We start from the raw sequence: 21,590 nt of genomic DNA on the forward strand, positions 1-21,590 counted from the left end.
GGGTGTGGCCTTTACAGGAAGGGGTGTGTCATATTTAAATTAGAGGGTGCACAAGTTTATTCAGGCCTAGGGCAGCACAAAACCTAAATACACCACTGCCGAGTACCTGTCATCAGAGTTCCCGAGTACCTGTCATCAGAGTACCCGAGTACCTGTCACCAGCCCATCAGAGTACCCGAGTACCTGTCATCAGAGTACCCGAATACCTGTCACCAGCACATCAGAGTACCCGAGTACCTGTCACCAGCCCATCAGAGTACCCGAGTACCTGTCATCGGAGTACCTGATGGGCTAGTGACAGGTACTGGGGTACTTTGATGGGCTAGTGACAGGTACTTTGATGGGCTAGTGACAGGTGCTCTTTATTGGTGGGGGCAATAAGTGTGTTTTGGGGTGCACTATGATCCGTAACTAGCTGTTACTGCAATCTCCTCCTTACACAGGATCAGTGTGCGAGGAGGAGAACACCGTAACAGCTAGTTACCGTCGTCTCTGTTGACATTCTGTGACCGGCTGTGATTGACAGCCGGTCACGTGGTAAAAAGCCAATTTCATTGGCTCTTTACCTAGATTGGGGATGGGCTCTGTCCAAGGGACGAGCCTCGTCGGCGATCGCCGCGCTGCGCGCCCCCAGGGGCGCGCATTGCGGAGAGAATGAGTGGCTTGCGCTGGAGCCACTGATGTGATCGGCTGTGGTTCGACACAGCCAATCACATGGTAAACAGCCAATTTCATTGGCTGTTTACCTTGATCAGGGATGGGCTATGTCTGAGGCACGAGCCTCATCCTTGATCGCCGCGCTGCGCGCCTCCGGGGCGCGCAGTAGCGGCGAGAGCGGGCGGACGTCATATGACGGCCGCCCGGATCGACAAAAGCTTCCTGTCGGCGTCATTTGACTATGGCCCAGTATGGAAGTGGATAATATAGCACATCGGTTGCTCTGGGATAGCTTTTAGAAAACTAGATGAATTTTAGGACAAAATGCATTGTTGTCATTATTAGTTTATCTGTCAAATGGATTCTTTCTTCTTTGTAATTTTTTCTTCTTTCCTTTTTTTTTTTTTTTTTTAACCAATTTTATTTGGATACAACGTCGCATAACCGCGCAAATGTCGGTTAAAGTAACACAGTTTAATTTATGTGAATTCCGCCCCAGGATATCTGAGGACTAGAAAGGCTGCTGCCTACCTCAAATACCCCTAGGGGGGTATAAAAAGAAAGGTATGGTGGCGCTGCCTAAAGACAAATTGGCATATGTGCAAAAGAGCGTCACTACATCACTTCCGCCCCATCACTTCCGGCGTTTGGAACGCATTAAGCTCCGGCAACCCGCAATACCGGACCCATGCTGCTGAATACCTTTGTGTCTGCTAATTTTGATGTAAGTGTACTGCTACCTAATAAAGTGTTTGTTTCATGTATTCATGCTATGCAAGTCTCTCTTCTTATATGCCCATGAGGATCACTCCCTAAAATCAGTGGAGAAGAGTTACCCTTTTTATATATATATATATATATATATATATATATATATATAAATTTCCATCTGGGTTGATCGGTGCCATAGTGGTTGGGAACATCAGACCTTGATTACTGGCTTATGTTTTCGACGCCTGCAGGGGTACTTTCATCCGGTGAGTGCAGTCCTACTAGGGGAGCACCATTGCACTGTTGCACCTACAGTATCTGCATGGATTGATTTTAAGAATTCCGGACATTTTTTTGCACCTTTTTTGCACTTTGCATTATTTGGACTATCTGGACTTTATAATCGATTTATTTAATTATCTATGTGATATTTATTTAGTATTGATCTCATGATTTTTATCACTGTTTACATATTTTTTTATCAGATTATTGTAATTTATTTATTTATATTTATGACTCTGCACATATGATGAATTGATTTTCAGCACTATGGCTAATTTTTGAATTTTTGCACTTTAGCACATTGAGGCTATTGAACTTTATATGTATTTATTTGATATTGATTTAATATTGGTTTGCATTTATTTGTTTATTATGATCAGGTTTTCATTGATTGATACTGATTTACTTTTATGAAATTGTGATCAGGTTTCCATTTATTGATACTGATTTACTTTTATGAAATTATGATCAGGTTTCCATTGATTGATACTGATTTGCTTTTCTAATATTATGATCAGGTTTCCAATGATTGATACTAATTTACTTTTATAAAATTATAATCAGGTTTCCATTGATTGATACTGGTTTATTTTTATGAAATTATGATCAGGTTTCCATTGATTGATACTGATTTGCTTTTATGAAATTATGATCAGGTTTCCATTGATTGATACTGATTTGCTTTTCTAATATTATGATCAGGTTTCCATTTATTGATACTAATTTACTTTTATAAAATTATAATCAGGTTTCCATTGATTGATACTGATTTACTTTTATAAAATTATAATCAGGTTTCCATTGATTGATACTGATTTACTTTTATAAAATTATGATCAGGTTTCCATTGATTGATACTGATTTATTTTTATGAAAATATGATCAGGTTTCCATTGATTGATACTAATTTACTTTTATGAAATATGATCAGGTTTCCATTGATTGATACTAATTTACTTTTATGAGATTATGATCAGGTTTCCATTGATTGATTGATACTGATTTACTTTTATGAGATTATGATCAGGTTTCCATTGATTGATTGATACTGGTTTACTTTTATGAAATTATGATCAGGTTTCCATTACTTGATACTGATTTACTTTTGTGAATTTTTCAAGGCACATTTGAGCACACTTTTGTTTATAGGCATCATACACAGAATTTATTATTTTGCACATATGCCAATTTGTCTTTAGGCAGCGCCACCCTACCTTTTTCTTTTTATAAAGAAAGACGGTGCTGTATTGCAAAAAATGGCCATGTCATGCAGGGGGGGGGGGGGTAAACCTTCCCGGGCTAAAGGGGTTAAAGAGGCACAAAAGAAAACCAATCACCCACAAAAGAGGTGGAATGTAGCAGACCTTGTGATTTTTTTTCCTATTGTCTATTCGGAATCAGACATAGGAGTATGAATACTATTCATGCATCCTCTGAACATGGATCAGTATATGAACACACACAACATAAGGATGCATTTTCACCATATTAGGCGGTTGGGACTGTGCAGAATTAGAAGGGGTGTGGGGGTCTTGATATAGGGAGCTGGGTTGATCCATCTGGATACAATGGTGGGGGGGGAGTGAGCAGAGCTGGGTGTGACTCTGCACTCCTTCATTGTTATCTTAGCTAGAGGAAATCTATAGAAGCTTAAAGCAGAATCTCCCTTCTGTGAAAGTCACCCAGCAACCTCCCCCCACCTCCATCCTTATCACGCACACCCTATATTCTCTACTGGCTCCCCCACCTCTGTCTCCTCCCTCTCCATCTCCTGGATCCCCCTTGAGCTGAGTCAGGCGTTAGCTCTCCCCCTTCCACAGCATTGCAGTAGTCAGCCACCCAGCAAGCCCCTTCCTTTCTGATCATCTTCCACTCTGCATCCTTCAGCACCATGGCCAGCACCCTGTCAGGTAGGAGACTGCGTCCATCCAATGGACCAGCAATGACCTAGCATTGGGGAAGAGGGGCGGTCAATGCATCACTGATTCTTCTATATGTGCATCTCCTTTAAGGCATTGTGCACAAAAAATGTATTCGTTATTCCTTATTTTATCTCCTTTTCTGTTGCGTATTGCATGATCGCTGCTCATTGCATTGCCTTAATAAAAAAAAAATGCCTCTCTGTTTGCAATCTGCGTTGAGATCCCTGGGCGTGGTGCACTTGCAAAAAAAAAATGTGCGTTAGTCCTTTTATTTGTCCAAAAACCTTTTTTTTTTTTTTTTTAACTCATCATGAATATAGCATGCAATATGTGAATGTGTGTATGTAGTAATCTGTGCATTCACATGCTTGATTCCTGCAAATCATATCAGTACAGCTGTAGCATTGAAGATATTTAGTAATAATTGGGTTATTTCGGGGGTTAATTAATGAGAGTGAGTGTGTCTGTGCATTCGATGTTCTCATTATTGCAATTGTCTAGTGTGTTGAAAAATATTTTTTTGCTAATCATTCCCCTTTTTCCATGGCAGAAAGGGAATACACCTTTTTCCTGTGCATGCGCTGTATCTGAACGCCAGTGGCTCCCTTAATCTGGCAATACACTATACAATTTGATTGTACAATTTCTTTTAGGTTTAACCAAACCATATGAGGACAAACCTCAAGAAACCTATTTAATTGATATCAAATCAGGGAGGCCCTTGCACTATATATAGTAGTCTAGGTAAGATCTAAAGGAGGATGTACAATAGGCGATGGAGTTCCTAAATCAGATCTGGAAATGGAAAAAAAATTGCAACTTGGTTTTTTTTTTTTGTGGGAGAAAAAAAAGGTGTCACAGAAATTTTCCAGCATGCTGGGCGATCTGCATGGTCGACACCCCCTTTGGAAATCATTTGCATTCTATATGCAATAGTAACCCCCAGTCTTTCTATTTTTTCTCTAGAGTAAAGATATAAGCAGACTTAGCAGTTTTTGCTGCTAAAATGAAAGTCATCATTTTTTCATTTTGCTGAAGGCATAGGATGTACATGGCATGTTAAACCCATGTAGCAATCCCTCATTACATGCACATGTGTGCCATGGCTGCATCTTATCGTACACACCTCCTCCCCTCCCTGTCTGGTTTTGCATAGTCCATGCAGACAGATTTTGTCTCTTTGTTGATCAATTGCCTGGTAACAGCAGCAGAGAATATTTCAAGACCTCTTTTTTTGCTGCTAATATTTGGTCCCAACACCTACGCAGACACACAGGGACTCATTGCAGCTGCATGGGTGTGATTTCGGAGGAGATGGCAGTGAATCCCATGTCTTATTTTTTTGGATCCAGAAATGACACTGCAGTACTCCACGATTGCCATCACGCACCATTCCCCGGCTAGAAAATATGGCCTTGGGTTTTATATGGAGATCTGAGCTGATGCAAATTGTGGAGACTGCAGTTTTTATCCTCGGGTTACAAAGGATTGGTGCTCAGTAGGGCTGAAAAAGCAAGCAGAGAAAAGCTGTATATTTTCCAGTGATGAGAGTCTGATTGTCTGCCCTTGTGGCTGGCAGGTACCAGCACTCATTGATGGCAACATAGTCAAACCATTCTCAACCAGGGTTTCATGGAGCCCTAGGGTTCCTCCAGAGCAGTCATTCTCCCCCAGGGTTCCATGAAGCCCTATGGTTCCTCCAGAGCAGCCATTCTCCATCAGGGTTTTATTGAGCCCTTGGGTTCCTCAAGAGCAGCCATTCTCCACCAGGGTTTTATGGAGCCCTAGGGTTCCTCCAGAGCAACTACTCTACACCAGGGTTCCATGGAATCCTAGGGTTCCTCTAGAGCAGCCATACTCCACCAGGGTTCTATGAAGCCCTAGGTTTCCTCCAGAGCAGCCATTCCCCACCAGGGTTCTATGGAGCCCTAGGGTTCCTCCAGAACAGCCATTCTCCACCAGGGTTTTTTGGAGCCCCAGGGTTCCTCCAGAGCAGCTATGCTCCACCAGGGTTTTATGGAGCCCTAGGGATCCTCCAGAGCAGTCATTCTCAACCAGGGTTCCATGGAGGCCTAAGGTTTCTACATAGCAGCCATTCTCCACCAGGATTTTATGGAGCCCTAGGGTTTCTCCAGAGCAGCCATTCTCCACCAGGGTTTTATTGAGCCCTAGGGTTCCTCCAGAGCAGCCATTCTCAACCAGGGTTCCTCTAGACAATGCTAGGGGTTCATTGAGCAAGGAACACTTTCTGCCTCTCAGATGAGCAGCCCCTGACACCAATGATCTCTTTAGCTATCTGTAAGAGGGGATTCTTACTAAAGATCACAAATGTAAGGAGCATTTTGCTAATGAACATCAGATTATATACAGCGAGTGATAGATATGGTAATTATTAACAGGGGTTCCCTGAGACCAGAAAGTTATTTACAGGAGTTCCTCCATGTAAAAAATGTTGAGAAAGGCTGCTACAGAGAGGTTCCTTGAGCTGTGGCTGATCAACCACCCATCTGATGGCATTTTAATAATTCCAGGTCCATCATTATTCCGTAGAGCCATGGCACCAATGATCATTTTTTATCATCATAAATCATAATTTTTAGGTGACTCTAGTCTGATAGTTGTATGATATTGTAACCACCACTAGAAGGAAGGCATTCCTCCCACCAATGTAATGGACATTTTTCCAATGGGTTGCCTTATGGTGCTTTTCCACTGCATGGAACCGAACGGTTCGGCTCGCTTTTGTGCTTTTCCACTGCTGGTACCGCATGGTATGGTGTAGGAACGGTTCGGTACAGTACGGTACGGCGGCGCTTTTCCACTGCATGGAACCGAACGGTACGGCTCTCAAAAACAGTATCTACTCGATTTTGGTTCCAAGAGGTACCATACCCGGTACCATATCCCAAAATCCTTTGCATGCAGTCACTACTAGCCACTGATTGGTCAGAGAATCCCACCCACCCCGTTGTTATCCCACCCACTTAACTTTAGTACTACTTTAGTGGAAAAGCAAACCATACCGTACCGAACCGTTCCAACACCGTACCATGCGGTACCAGCAGTGGAAAAGCAAACCGGGCCAAGCAGGGCCGAGTAGAGCCGAGCCGGTACTTGCAGTGGAAAAGTGCCATTAGTTGATGCCATACTGACATAGGTATTAACTTGTTTGCCGGATAGACTGTTGAGGCAGCATATTTTAGTAGATTGGAAAATATTTGGCCATACCCATGCAGATCTTAGTCAGGAATAAGAGATTTAAAAAAAAACACTCAGATAGTTAAGAACTGCTTCTGAAATGGGTTTCATATGTTACAATCTCCACTGCTCTTACCTCACAGCTTTTAGTTATTGGGAAGCGTGTGACCTCCTCCATGATCCAAAGCTCCAGCCTAGAGGCAGATAGCTAGGCCCAAGCACATGACAAAGTGGTTGAGGAAAGTGGAAAGATCGTGTTGGACCCGTAGGGTTTTCTCCCTTGTACTGCTATCTTAAAGTATTGATGTTAATGTAGATTATCTGGCAGGCAGCCTCTACACCCCAGAGGATCTCCAATGCCTCCTTGGCTTGTAGTGTAATGTGAAGAGAGATAACACCGCTCAAGCTATTTAAAGTCCACAATTCAAGGTGGGTGCTGAACCTCGGCTCGCCACCAGAAGAAGCATGAAAGAAGAAAATGGTCACACACCACCATGGAATCCAATGAAGAAAAGTTCTTTATTACCATAAGTGGTACAAGGTACAGCAGGGTAGGACATTAGACGCGTTTCACGCGACTGCTACATGCCTGTTCACTACAAAAAGTTTTTGTAGTGAACCAGCATGTAGCAGTCGTGTGAAACGCGTCTACTGTCCTACCCTGCTGTAACTTGTACCACTTATGGTAATAAAGAACTTTTCTTCATTGGATTCCGTGGTGGTGTGCAACCATTTTCTTCTTTCATTGTAGTGTAATGTAACAAAATGGATACTGAAGCATCACACCTCTGCTAGGCGGTCCAGATACAACTATATTCTAATATAGTCAGTCAGGAGGACAATCCGAAAGGTAGCCAACACATTTCAGGGGTCAAAGAGCATCCCCCTTCATCAGGGCTTGATTGACAACAATGTGAAAATACTAGAAACACGTTGGATACCTTTTGGATGGTTCTCCTGACATTTATTGGAATAAAGTCTTATCTGGACCTCTTAGCAAAGGCGTGGCTCTTCAATTTCCATTTTTGTCACATTACACTACAAGCCAAGGAGACCATGAAGATCCTCTGGGGTGTAGAAGCTGCTTGCCAGATCATTTACATCAACATCAATACTTTAAGATCGCAGAACCAGGGGGATAACCCTATGGGTTCAGCACTATCTTTCCACTTTCCTCAACCACTCTGTCATGTGACAGTGCTTGGGCCTAGCTCAGTGATGGCGAACATTGGCACCCCAGATGTTTTGGAACTACATTTCCCATGATGATTAACTACACTGCAGAGTGCATGAGCATCATGGGAAATGTAGTTCCAAAACATCTGGGGTGCCGAGGTTCGCCATCACTGGCCTAGCTAAAGGCCTCTAGGCTGGAGCGTTGCATCATGGAGGAGGTCACAGGCTTCTGCATAATCAAAATTTGTGGGGGAGGAGCAGTGGAGGATCTCTGGAGAGGTAAGTATAAGAGGGGTAACTGGTGTGGTGTCTTTAAACAGACACCAAATAAGCAAAGTGATAGCTTCTTTTAAAGCATTTTTTTGCAGGCAACAAAATAAATTCTTGATCCTCTGGCATAAGCATGCTCAGGGGGCATGCCAAGTGTGCCTGGGCACACCCTGTGTTGCCCCCCCCCCCCCCCGCCCTGTAGGGCTACTGTCTTCCCTTTTCTCCTCTCCCCCCAGCTGCTGCAAAGGGGATGTTGCAGGGTGGAGAATGCGGAAAGGGACTAGTAAATATATAATTTGCCAGCACTTTCCTTTTCTAAATGAACACAGGGAACACACTTGCTGACTGTTCAATAATAACTGAAGCATAGTAAACTGTGATCACTATGCTTCAGTTTGTGAATGAACAGGAAGTCGGTCAGCACTAGAGCACTCCCCATTCATTCAATGTCCCATGCAGCTGAGGATGCAGAGAAAGGCATGCGTGTTTGAGTATTGGGGGTTAACACCGTAATGAAATAAATACCTATATCCTCAGGGGTGTAGAAGTTAACTGGACCTTTACTTTTATTTTTTTCCAGTGTGACTGCAAGGAGGGGCTGCCAAACCAGCTGCTTACAAGGCCTGTACTTGCAGTCACACTGGAAAAAAGTTTACGCAAGAGGGCCAGTATGGCAGCTAGGCAACTAGCATTTTCAGAAGGAGGTCAGCAATGACAGTGTGTCCATTAAAGTGCAAGACCAGGAAGAGGAGTTCTCAGTAGTTGGAGGGTAAAACTGTAAATTACACATAGGCTGCTTCCACACTTCAAGGGTTAAATGTTTGAATAGGTCCAGACCTAGGGGACTGGGAAATGCACTGATCCTTCACTCCACTTGCAGTCGGCACTCCCCTATGCTCCAGCAGCAGGGCCCTTACGTTCAATGCAGGGTTACAGACCCTGCTTTGAACTTGACGATGTCAGAGGACCTGTGACTGCTGGAGCATGAGTTCGTAAAAATGCTTTTACCACTCCCCTGGATCGACACGAGTAGCCCCACAGAAAGGGAGAATAATTACTTTTCCATGAGTTCAGCTTTAAGAGATGCAATAAAAGCTCTGACTTTTCTAACAGCCAGCATCATATAGTAGAAGGAACAGACATGCGTTGAAGATCATTTTTTTTTTTTTTTATTGCAAACAAGAAATGAAAAGTGCTAGCTGGATATAATTGTGATAAAAACAGCTTTTAATTTGAAATATCCTGGTTTCCAGAATTTCCTATGTCGGTGGAGGTCTCACAGAAAATGCCTTTTGGCTCTGACATTCGCTTCCTGCTTTGCACCCACAGCACACATCTGTAGCCAGCTGCCTGTGTCTGGCGTGGAGTAATTAGGGCGTCAGGCTGGCGTCAGGCTCCATGCCTCTGGAGGACGGAAGGTTGTACTTATACCAGCTTATTAGGATGGAGGATTGGGAATAATTCAGAGTCCTCGGCGACACGCCTGAGTTTTCTGAGAATCATAGGCTTTGTCTAGGGACTGGAAACCGTCTGCGAGGAGAAAAGGATGATGTCTACATGTTGGCATCAGGTGCCATCTTCCTCATGTAGAAAAAATGAGATTTTTGACTTACCGAAAAATCCATTTCTCTGATGTTCATTGACGGACACAGCTCTTGATATTCATAACCATTAGGTTATACTGCCCACTACAGGAGTAGGACACTAGGCAGAAAATATTTCTGGCTACACCCATGGGCAGTCCCAGGGGGTATACTCCCTCTCACTCAGCTATAGCCACTCAGTTTTGTTACAAGCAGTGTCAGGAGAAATATCACTCAATAGAGGGGTCGGTGCTGTGTCTGTCAATGAACATCAGAGAAATGGATTTTACAGTAAGTCAAAAATCACACTTGCTCTTTCATTCATTGATGGACACAGCTCTTGATATTCATAACCATTGGGACATCCCAAAGCAGTGTTAAAGTGGAGTTCCAGCCTAAAAAAGAAATTTTGCCATCCGCTTGCTCTTAATTACCTGAAAAATAATTTAATAATTAATTTTTTTTTTTTTTATCCACATACCTTGTTTTTAAAGAAAATATACTTACCTTCCTTCCTCTTCCTCCCTCTGTGGACATGGCCCCTGCCGTCACTTCCTGCTTGCATTGACTCCTGGGGGCCGAGCATCATTGCTCCCAAGAGTCAATGCGCCTGCACCAGCCCTGCTCGTCATTTCCGAGGCAGGCGCGTCATTCCCTGCTAAACAGCTTCTGGGCATGCCCAGAAGCTGTGCAGGGATGACGCGCCTGCCCCGGAAGTGACAAGCAGGGCATTCTGGGACTCCGACGTTACCGAAGAGGACATCGAAGAGGATGCTCCGGCTTCAGCTGCCCACACCTGAGATTGCAGCGCTGCCCGCATGGAAGAAAAATATATTTAAAATATATTTTTTAAAAAAATTCATTTTTTTCCCCCAAATATATTGGAAATATATTTGAAATGCTACAATTTTGGCCATATTCAATATATTTCTAAAAATTCTTCCCTAAATATATTGGAAATATATTTTTCTTCCATATGGGATGGACAAGACATTTTCAAGGTAAGTATTTCTTCTAAAAGGTAAGTGAAACCGGGGACAGTTCAGAGGCTATCTTTGCTGAAATGCACTAGCCCTGATTGTCCCGGGGGTATTTTTATCAAATTTTTTTTTCAGGCCGGAACTCCGCTTTAAAGATGAGGGGTAGGAACAACAAAAAAAATTTCCAAGGCTAAACATTAACCAACTAGGCAACAGGAGCTCAACCAAACAACTGGAGCCCACCTGAAAAAAACAATACATCCTCAAAGAGGTCCTCTTAAACAGCAGCCTGCAAAACCTTGCGTCCAAAGGAAGCATCAGCAGATGTCAACACATCCACTTTATAAAACTTTGTAAAACCAGATGACCAGATGGCTGCCTTGCAAACCTGCGTCACTGACGCCTGATGACGGAAAGCCCAGGAGGCACGAAGCGCCCCAGTAGAGTGTGCCTTGACAGGGAAAGAAGGAACCTGACCCCCGATGGAAAAGGCCTGAACCACCGTCTGTCTGATCCATCTGGAAATGGTCGCAGAGGAAGCAAAAAACCCTTTTCGAGGTCCATCCGTGAGCACAAATAGAGAGTCAGACTTCCTAAAAGACTCAGTAGCTGCCAGGTACACCCTAATTGCCCGGACCATATCCAAGGCACGCAAGGCAAATTTCTTCGGATGTTTAGGCCTGGGACACAGGGAAGGCAACACAATGTCTTCATTCAAATGAAAATCAGAGACAACCTTTGGAATGAACGACAGACAAGAGGCGAAGAACCACCTTATCCTTGTGAATCACCAGGTAAAGTGAATGACAGGATATAGCCGCAATTTCCGACACCCTGCATGCAGAGGTGATAGCCACGAAAAAGGCCACCTTCTGGGACAATGTAAGCAGGGGAATCTTCTGAATAATTTCAAAAGGAGGCTCCTGTAGAGCTGAAAGCACCAAATTAGGATCGCAAGGCGGCAACAGAGCTTGCACTGGAAGAACCCTAAAGAAAGCTACGCACCAGGAAGTGTGTGGCAAAAGGTCGATGGAAGAAGACCGCCAAAGCCGATACCTGGCCCTTGATCGTACTCAAGGCCGATTTCTTTTCAACCCCCAATTGAAGGAAGGGTAAGATCCTCTCCACTGAGGATGAACTCCAAAAGACTCACACCACGCAATGTACATCTTCCATGTATGATGGCAGATCTTCCTAGAAGTAGATTTCCTAGCTTTCAAAGGTGAGAGGATGCTGCTAAAGAATATCCGCGACCAGCCTCACCAAAACGGCGTACCAAGCCTGGCGAGGCCAGTCCAGAGCCACTAAGATGCTCGGAATCCCTTCTGCCTCGCTTCTGCATACAAGTCTGGGCATAAGCCTGAGAGGAGGGAAGGCGTAAATCAGACAATACTGACCCCACGGGGCCACCAGCGTGTCTGTGACGTCCGCCAGAGGTTCCTGTGACCGAGCTACAAACCTCTGCACCTTTCTGTTTTGCCGAAATGCCAACAGATCCACCTCAGGCGTGCCCCATCGGAGACACAGGTGATGAAACACCTCTAGATGAAGGGATCACTCCGACTGCCAATTTTCCAGCCCGGGAATGTGTACGGCGGAGAGGTATGGAACGAACCGTTCTGCCCGGCTTAGAATGCCAGCTACCTCCAGAGCCACCAGGACACTTCTTCTGCCCCCTTGCTGATTGACATAAGCCACAGCCGTGGTATTGTCAGATTGAAGGCACACTGGACAACCTTGAAGACGATCCACCCAATGATCCAGACAGTCTGATCACTCGGGTTCCAAGACTTTGATCGGTAGTCTGGACTCTTCCAGCGTCCAGATCCCCTGAGCAGAATGCTTCCTGACAGGGCTGGCCCAAGACATTGTGCTGCCTGGGTCCAAGACTAAAATGCTGCCCCCACATTCAATATTTTCTATACACATAAAATATAGAAAATATTATATACTTTTATCTTCTTCCACCGGACAGGTCCACCAAACAACCACTGTCAGTCCTCCTATCACTCCTGTGTCTGCCGCGGCAACCCCCCAGAAGATCCAGCCTGCCCTGCGTGAGATGGAGTGCGCTGATGTCTGACGTCATTGCGCACACCACGATAACATGAGGGACATGCCCTGGAGGAGATGCTCCGCCTCCTCATACTCATCAGTTTACACTACATGTGGCAGTATGAGATGGGAAAATGCTGCCCGTAACGCGCAGCAAACTAATGATACACAAAACTGCTGAAAACAAAATCTTGGGAGTCAATTTGCTGCCCCTCTCTAAGTGTTTCCTGGGTCCAATGGACCCAGTGGGACCCATGGTATGGCCAGCCCTGCTTCCTGAGGATGCCTCCCCGACAGGAGGCGAATTGCAGCCTGCATTTTCTTTAGTTTTTCCAGAGGAAGGAGCACTCTGACTAAAGTCGAGTCCAGAGTCAGGCTCAGATAGTCCAGCTTTGTGGATGGAACCAGAGCAGACTTCTGGAAATTCAGAATTCAGCCAAACTCCCGCAGAGTTCATATTGTGATCTCCAGGTTCTCCGCCAGAGCAGAGGGAGACTCCGCTCGCAGAAGAAGATCATCCAAGTAGCCCAGTACCGCGATCATCCGTTGGTGTAGCAAAGCTAGCACCGGGGGAAACACTTTTGTGAAGACCCGGGGAGCAAACGCGAGACCAAAGGATAACACCATAGTTAAGTGATAATGCTCCTCTCCCACAGCAAAGCGGAGAAAACGCTGGTGACTGGCATGTATTGGAATGTGAAAGTAGGCATCCTTGATATCAATGGAGGTGAGGAAATCCTCCTGACTCAGGGATGCCATCACCGTTTGAATGGACTCCATTCTCAACTTCTGTACCCGCACAAAACAGTTTAGCACCTTGAGGTCCAGGATTAAACGCCATTTGCCTTTCTTCCTGGGAACTGTGAACAGGTTTGAGTAAAATACCCTGAAAACATTCCAAGGTCGGAACCGGGACAATCACCCCTTGAAGGAACAGGTCTTGTACCGCCCCAAACAGGCCCTGTAAGCGGTTTGGGGGCAGGCACAAGTTGAAAGGAAAAAACCTTGCCGAGGGGACAAGAGCGAAACTCAATCTTGTAGCCGGACCAAATTGCTTCGTGGACCTACTTGTCTTGCACCCGGGAAGTCCACGGGTCCAGAAACCAGTGAAGATGTCCCCACCACCCCCGATACAGGTGAGGGTGCACCCAGTGGCGTACCTTGAGCATTTGGCACCCGGGGCGGATCCTATATTTGGCACCCCCCCACTTTAAAATGTAAAAACACCCGCAAAAATTTGTAATGTCTCCAAGAATATTTATTGCACAAATTTCCCAGCCCCCTATCACAGTGCCCTTTGCAGTCTGCCCCCCCCCCCCTGTCTCTCTAATCACAGTTCCCCCTTTTGCACTCTCTGCCTCCTCTGCACAGTCCTACCTTTGGCATAGACAGATAGCTAATACTATTATACTATTATACTATTATCAATGTGTTTAAGTTTGAGTAAGAGATTGGAGACATACTAAAGGAGATAGTCAGAGACTGAGGACATGATGCAAGAGATGGTAAGAGACTACGGACCTAAAACAAAAGAAATCAGATACTGAGGACATGATACAAGAGATGGTCAGAGACTGAGGACATGATACAAGAGATGGTCAGAGACTACGGACGGGATACTAGAGATGGTCAGAGACTGCAGACAACACACAGGAGATGATCAGAGACTGAGGACATGATACAGGAGATGGTTGGTCAGAGACTGAGGACATGATACAAGAGATGGTCAGAGACTGAGGACATGATACAAGAGATGGTCAGAGACTGAGGACATGATACAAGAGATGGTCAGAGACTGAGGACATGATACAAGAGATGGTCAGAGACTGAGGACATGACACAGGAGATGGTCAGAGACTGTGGACATGATCCAAGAGATGGTTGGTCAGAGACTGAGGACATGATCCAAGAGATGGTCAGAGACTAAGGACATGATCCAAGAGATGGTCAGAGACTGAGGACATGATCCAAGAGATGGTCAGAGACTGAGGACATGATACAAGAGATGGTCAGAGACTGAGGACATGAAACAAGAGATGGTCAGAGACTGCAGACATGATACAAAAGAAGGTCAGAGACTGCAGACATGATAGAAGATAGAAGAGCATTAGGGGGGCCGGAGAGCACAGGGCAAGCAGAGAGCACTGGAGGAGCTGAAGGGCGCAGAGGGGGACTGGAGAGAATTAAGAGGGGTTTGAAAAGCATTGTAGGGGGGTTGGAAGGCGCAGGGGTGGAGAGCACTGAGGGGGGGGGGACAGGGAAAACCAGGGGGATGGAGAGCATGGGGGGAACTGGAACTCACTGAGGGGGGAGGCAGGGAGCACAGGGGGGTGGAGAGCACTGGGGGAGCCAGAGAGCATAGGGGGAGAGATTAAAAGCACTGCGGGGAGCTGAAGAGCACTGGGGGGCTAAGGAGCGCTGGGGGGGGCAAGAGCACTGAGGGGTTAAGAGCAGGGGGAGTGTTAAGAGCAGGGGGGTGTTAAGAGCAGGGGGGTGTTTAGAGCAGGGGGGGTGTTTAGAGCAGGGGGGGTGTTTAGAGCAGGGGGGGTGTTTAGAGCAAGGGGGTGTTTAGAGCAGGGGGGGTGTTTAGAGCAGGAGGGGGGTGTTTAGAGCAGGGGGGGTGTTTAGAGCAAGGGGGTGTTTAGAGCAGGGGGGTGTTTAGAGCAGGGGGGTGTTTAGAGCAGGGGGGGTGTTTAGAGCGGGGGGGGGGTGTTTAGAGCAGGGGGGGTGTTTAGAGCAAGGGGGTGTTTAGAGCAGGGGGGGTGTTTAGAGCAGGGGAGGTGTTTAGAGCAGGGGGGGTGTTTAGAGCAGGGGGGTGTTTAGAGCAAGGGGGTGTTTAGAGCAGGGGGGGTGTTTAGAACAGGGGGGGTGTTAAGAGCAAGGGCAGGGGGGGGCTGGAGAGCACTAGGGGGCCAGCAAGTTGTATAGGAGAGAGGATGGGACAGCTGCATATAGATGATTTGATCTTTACATATTCCTCCTGCTGCCGCTAACTGACTGCAGGAGGGAGAGGAGAATTGGCCATTCAACGGCAGCAGGAGAAATACGGAAAGATGAATCCCTCTATATCCAGCTGTCCCATCTCCTCTCCTATCCAGACAGTCACACAGAAGGAGGCTGCTCAGTGCTCACCTTCTTCCCGCCGGCCGCCGCCCCCGCGAGCAGCGCGGACTAAAGGAGCTGCAGCTCCTTCACACTGACTGATATTCCGAGCAGCCTGACACCCCCCCCCCCCCCAGTGCGTGGCACCCGGGGCGGTCCGCCCCCCCGCCCCCCCCCCCCCCGTTAGTACGCCACTGGGTGCACCTTCATGCAGATGGAGCATTGTCCACGAGTCTGGAAAAGCCAGATCTTGGCTTGCCAGATCAGATTCGTTTGAATCCTCCAGAGGAAGCCCTGAAAACCTTTGAGCCCTTGTCAGTCGACCCTGAGGGCCGAAAAAACTTCTTATGAGCTGAGAAGGAAGGCCCACGTTTATGATGAGGTTCCTTGCCCTTGGTAGTCTATGGAAGAAAAGTACTCTTCTCCCCTGTGAGACCTTTAATGATGTCATCCAGGGGAGCTCAAAGCAGGCGATCTCCTTAAAAAGGAAGATCAGTTAAGGCCTTTTTTGAAGTCTGATCTGCAGGCCAGCACTGGAGCCAAAAGACACGCCAAAGGACCACTGCCAAAACAGAGTGGTGAGCCATCAGGGGAGCCGCATCCAAAAAAGCATCATAGATAAACAGCCCCTGGACCAGCTGGTCTGCCAGCTCGGCAAAGGCAGGGGGAGCTGTTCCTCCTCCAGGTCACGGTGTAGGAGTTTAGCCCACTCGGTCAGAGTTTGCAACAATAGCGCATTTGTGAATATTGGCCTCATTGCCGAACCAGCCAGAGCGTACATAGTGCGGGCCACAGCCTCTTCCTTCCGGTCAGCCTGATCCTTAAAGGTCGGGGACTCTTCAACTGGAATCATGGTTGCCTTGTTTAATCTGGAAACCAGAGGGTCCACCCAGGGACACTTTGGTCGTCCCCACTCTTTAGCGACAATGCTGTCAAAATAGGCAGGGAAAGGAAACACCTTTGCGCTTTGCCACTCTGGATGGCTTGTAAGTGCCAAAGGGCACTTGCGCCTCCGTTGCAGCTTCAGCTGCATCCTTCATCTTCAGGGTCTCATGCACAGATGCAATCAGTGCATCCATCTGCGCCTTTTCGTGCGAGGTCGCAGACATGGAGGAATCATCCTCACTATCAGAGGATTCCAGGCACAAGGTTGTAGGCCCAGCAGGGTGACCCGCGTCCGAAACAGATTCAGGATCTGATGGGGCAGGGGAAGGTGGGGGGTGCTTTTTGCTATCCCGTCGCCCACAAGCCCAACCACCCGTGACACAAGGGACTCCAGGACTGCCATCAGTGCATGGATGGATGTTTGGGACCCGGAGGGCCCTGCAGCCTCAGAGAGGGCATCAGGTGGGGAAATGTGCTCCAAAGACTCCATGAGTCACCTGGGGGACCCCACAATAAGTGTAAAACGCTGCTAACCCCCACTGCGCTGGCAGCACCACTCAGTCTTTAAGCACAACGCACAAAGCGATCCTCAGCAGAGAGGGAGAGGACCCTACCAGACTCACCACCCACAGAAACAGGCACCTGCAGCCACCAGGAGAATCTGCACTAGATGTGTGGTGATCAGGAAGTAAAATGATCCAGTATTCAGCACCAGGGGGTGAGGAGGGGCTCCCACCGCCGAAATCACTGCCCACAGGGCTCCACTGTCATGGCCGCTGCTATTTCCAATGGCAAACCACAACAAAATGGCCACCAGGCTACACAAACATGGCCGCCGTGTATAGAAACACACAGGCTACAACAAAATTGCAGCCCCGTGTGGCACCATGAGGCTTACAGGGTCCCAGGAAGGAGACCAGGCCTCGGGAACCGATCCAGGCAAGATCGCACCCCCCTGGCCCCCATCACCAGTTAGCGCCCTGCCCCCATCCCAGAAAAGTGGCCAGACCAACCAAACAGCCCCAGCATGGAGGGGGGGGGCAGGATGAGGGACTTGGCAACGGGGGGTGCCAATGGGAAGAGGATCCGACCATCTCATTGAGGGGCCCACGTGCACCCCAAAACCCTCCAGGGGGAGATGGGGGGGGGGGCATTTACTCATGATACCAGGAACCAGATGGGCACCGCTCTAGACAGAACCCCTCGCCATCAAAATGGGGGGCTGTCAGCCAGGAAAAAAGCTGTGTCTTGGGCTGAGACCCATCCGGTGGGGCTATGTCGTGGCCGACCTAGCGTGGAGCTGAGGTCTGTGCGTGCTCGCTGGCCAGACTAGGGTGACCACTGGATCTAGATTATCCAGCCCGTTGCCCAGTCCGGCAGTTTATTGTAGACCTCACAGGAAAAGAAATAGGAGAAACATTTCTGGGGAAAAAATAATGCCAGGACCAGAGATCCCAGCAAGAAACTAGGTCCTTACTCCTGACTAGGCAGAAAAAAAACTGGCTATAGCAGAGAGAGAGAGTATACCCCCTAGGACTGCCCATGGGTATTGCCAGAATTATTTTCTGCCTAAAGTCCTACTCCTGTAAGGGGCAGTATAACTCAATGGTTATGAATATCAGGAGCTGTGTCCATTAATGAACAAAAGAGAAATTTGGATTTTTCCTATAGCTTACCTGTAAAATCCTTTTCTTTATCGTACATCACGGGACACAGAGCAGCCATATTAATTACTATCTGGGTTATACGCTACCTATGGATGAATGGACACTGGCAACCAAAAAGACAGGAAGTCCCCCTCTATATAACCCCTCCCATACTGGAAGTACCTCAGTTTTGTAGCAAGCAATAAACATCCCAGACAAGAGGGAGGGGCCTTTGTGTCCCATGATGTACTCCAAAAAACGGATTTTACAGGTAAGCTGTAGGAAAAATCCAATTTTCTTTATCGTACATCACGGGACACAGAGCAGCCATAATAATTACTATCTGGGAGGTAAAAAAGCAATGCGCTTGAGGGGAGGAGGACACTAAATACAAAAAAACTGCCATCAGACCGAAAAGGTCTACATAGCTGCCTGCAGCACACTGCGGCCAAATGCAGAGGGTCCTAACATCCACCTGATAGAATCTAGTGAATGTATGCACCGAAGACCAAGTAGCGGCCCTGCAAATCTGAGCCATAGAAGCTTGATCGCGAACTGCCCAAGAAGCACCTACACTTCTGGTAGATTGTGCCTTTACCGGAAAAGGTGAAACCTTCCCCTTAAAACCATACACTTGGATAATGACCTGGTGAATCCACTGAGAAATTGTAGACCTTGATGCTGCCTGCTCTTTCCTGGGCCCTTCTGGCAGTACGAATAAAAGGTCGGTCTTCTAAATCTGAGCTGACCTCTTCAAATAGACCTTACATGCACATACTACATCAATAGAATATAACGTTTCCTCTGCTGTTTGAGGATTTGGAAAAAAGGAAGGCAGTATAATGTCCTAATTCAAATCAAAAGCAGACACCACCTTGGGAAAAAACCCTTGGTGTGGACGTAGAATTCCAAAAAACAATATCTCTCCTGCGCTCGAGTGGTATGCGGGAAGGTGAATACTCAGCCGTTTTTATGACACACATGAAGTGGTCTTGCTGCCCCCCTCAGGACCAAGTATATCCAAAAAGCATTACAAGAAAACAACAAGAGAAGGGCGCACCGACCTTGTGCATTACCACTTAAAAGTTTATTAAAATCAAAGAAGGGTAGCGTACAATATACTCACAAACGTAGGATATGAACAAGTATATAGGAAATGGGCACCGCTCGCTTCCAGGACACTTCTCTACTGCTGGATAGCGTGATGGCATCCTCAAAACCTGATGTGGCTTACGCGTTTCGAGGGAGGACCCTCTTCCTCAGAGCCAACATTGCCACTCCGCCCCTCTGAGGAAGAGGGTCCTCCCTTGAGACGTGTAAGCCACATCAGGTTTTGAGGACGCCATCAAGCTATTAAGGCATCCACTCCGTCTGTGAGCCTATTCCTGGTCCTGGACACAAATTTGTCCAACTTGTTGTTAAAGCTGGATGCCAACAGATCTACGTCCGGGATCCCCCAGCGTTGACAAATAATGCAAAGATCTCGGAATGTAAGGACCATTTCTCTGGAAACATCTGCTGGCGACTCAGAAAGTCTGCCTGCCAGTTCTCTATTCCTTGAATGAAAACCGCCAACAGGCATGGAACAAATTTCTCTTCCCAGGATAGGATGTGACCCACCTCCTTCTGGGCTGACTGACTCTTGGTGCCCCCCTGATGGTTGATATAGGGTCCAGTACCTTAATGCCCGACAAACTGCTCGGATTTCAAGGATATTGATGGGGAAGCTCCTTTATAACCAAGACCATTTGCCTTGGACAGTGGCTTCCTCCAGAACTGCTCCCCAGCCTGAGAGACTGGCATCTGTAGTCACCACCTTCCAGACTACTGGAAGAAAGGATTTTCTGCTCTCCAAATTCCTGGCTACCAACCACCAACCTAGATTCTGACGTGCCCTCGGTACTAGAGACATGCGACAATCTAGGGCCTCAATCTTTTTGCTCCTAGCTGATAGAATGTTGTTCTGTAAAGGTCTGGCATGGAATTGGGCATCAGGAACTGCTTTGAATGAGGACACCATCTTCCCTAGCAACCTCATACAAAGATGTACAGAAGGATTATTTTCCCTTTTACAATCCAAACCAGATCCTTCAGGGCTACAACCTTTCTTGGCGACAAAAACACCTTTGCCTGTACTGTGTTCACAAGGAAACCCAGTTACTCTAAACTTAACCGGCTGCAACGCTGACTTTGCCAAATTCAGAATCCAACCCAGATGTTCTTAGAACTGAACTGCCCGGAACAAATTCTGGCTTAGAGTAGAAGCCGACAGGTCTATAAAGCCCCGTACACACGCAACGATTATCGGCCGACCGATCGTCCGTCTTTTGTCCAGAGTTCTGTTTTGTTGGTTGGAATGTGCCTAGACTGCACACTAATTTTCTCGCCCAACAAAAATCTACTTCAGAAGTGATGTCATGTGTTGGTTTGCTTTCTTTGTGTTCTTTCTTATCTGAGCATGCCCAGTCTTGCTCATAAGATTTTTCCCTGTCGAAATCTGTACTGACTGCACGAAAATCGGCCGCCAACAAAAATTTTATAGTCTGCACACCAGATTTTTTTCGGCCGAAAAGTCGGAGTCGGTTGTCGGAAGCATCATACTAACAAGCCAAAAATCGGCAGATCGGACGTTGGACGAAGATTCCCTGACAATTTTCGATGCGTGTGTACGGGGCTTTAGTAATGGATTATCCATCTATCCTACCACTGCTATCCCTCGAGACCTTAGAATAGCCAATACTGGAGCTAGGGTTTTTGAGAACTAACTGAAAATAACGGTCTTCCACTGCAAAGTGCAAAAAATCTTTGATGGGCCTGAAAAATTGGCATGTGAGGGTATGCCTTCCTTAATGTCTATGGATGCTAGAAATTCTCCTCCTTGCAAAGAGGCCATGACTGAGTCAATTGACTCCATTCGAAATGTACGAATGTTTAAGAACTGGTTCAGAGCTTTGAGATCCAGAATAGGTCTCACATCTCCATTTGTCTAGGCTACTACGAAAAGGTTTAAGTAAAAACCCCTGAATTTCTCGTCGTCCGGAACTTCTGTAATCACTGCTTGAGACCTCAGATGGTCCAGAGCCAGAAAAAATGGATCTTCTTTTTCGAGGATCTGTAGTTATG

The 21,590-nt window shown here is 46.7% G+C and overlaps 1 protein-coding gene across 1 annotated transcript in view; it reads left to right on the forward strand.

The window, feature by feature from the left end:
- The first annotated feature begins 3,399 nt into the window (after positions 1-3,399).
- STMN3 (stathmin 3) overlaps positions 3,400-21,590 on the forward strand; it is a 59,364-nt gene continuing 41,173 nt past the window's right edge. Inside the window, exon 1 of the mRNA XM_082273050.1 lies at positions 3,400-3,560. Coding sequence (XP_082129176.1) covers positions 3,542-3,560 — 19 coding nt within the window. The 5' untranslated portion in view covers positions 3,400-3,541. The remainder of the gene's footprint in view (positions 3,561-21,590) is intronic.

The sequence above is a fragment of the Pelophylax lessonae genome (genome assembly GCF_965119305.1).
Source record: "Pelophylax lessonae genome assembly, chromosome: 11".
NCBI classification, from domain to species: Eukaryota; Metazoa; Chordata; class Amphibia; order Anura; family Ranidae; genus Pelophylax; species Pelophylax lessonae.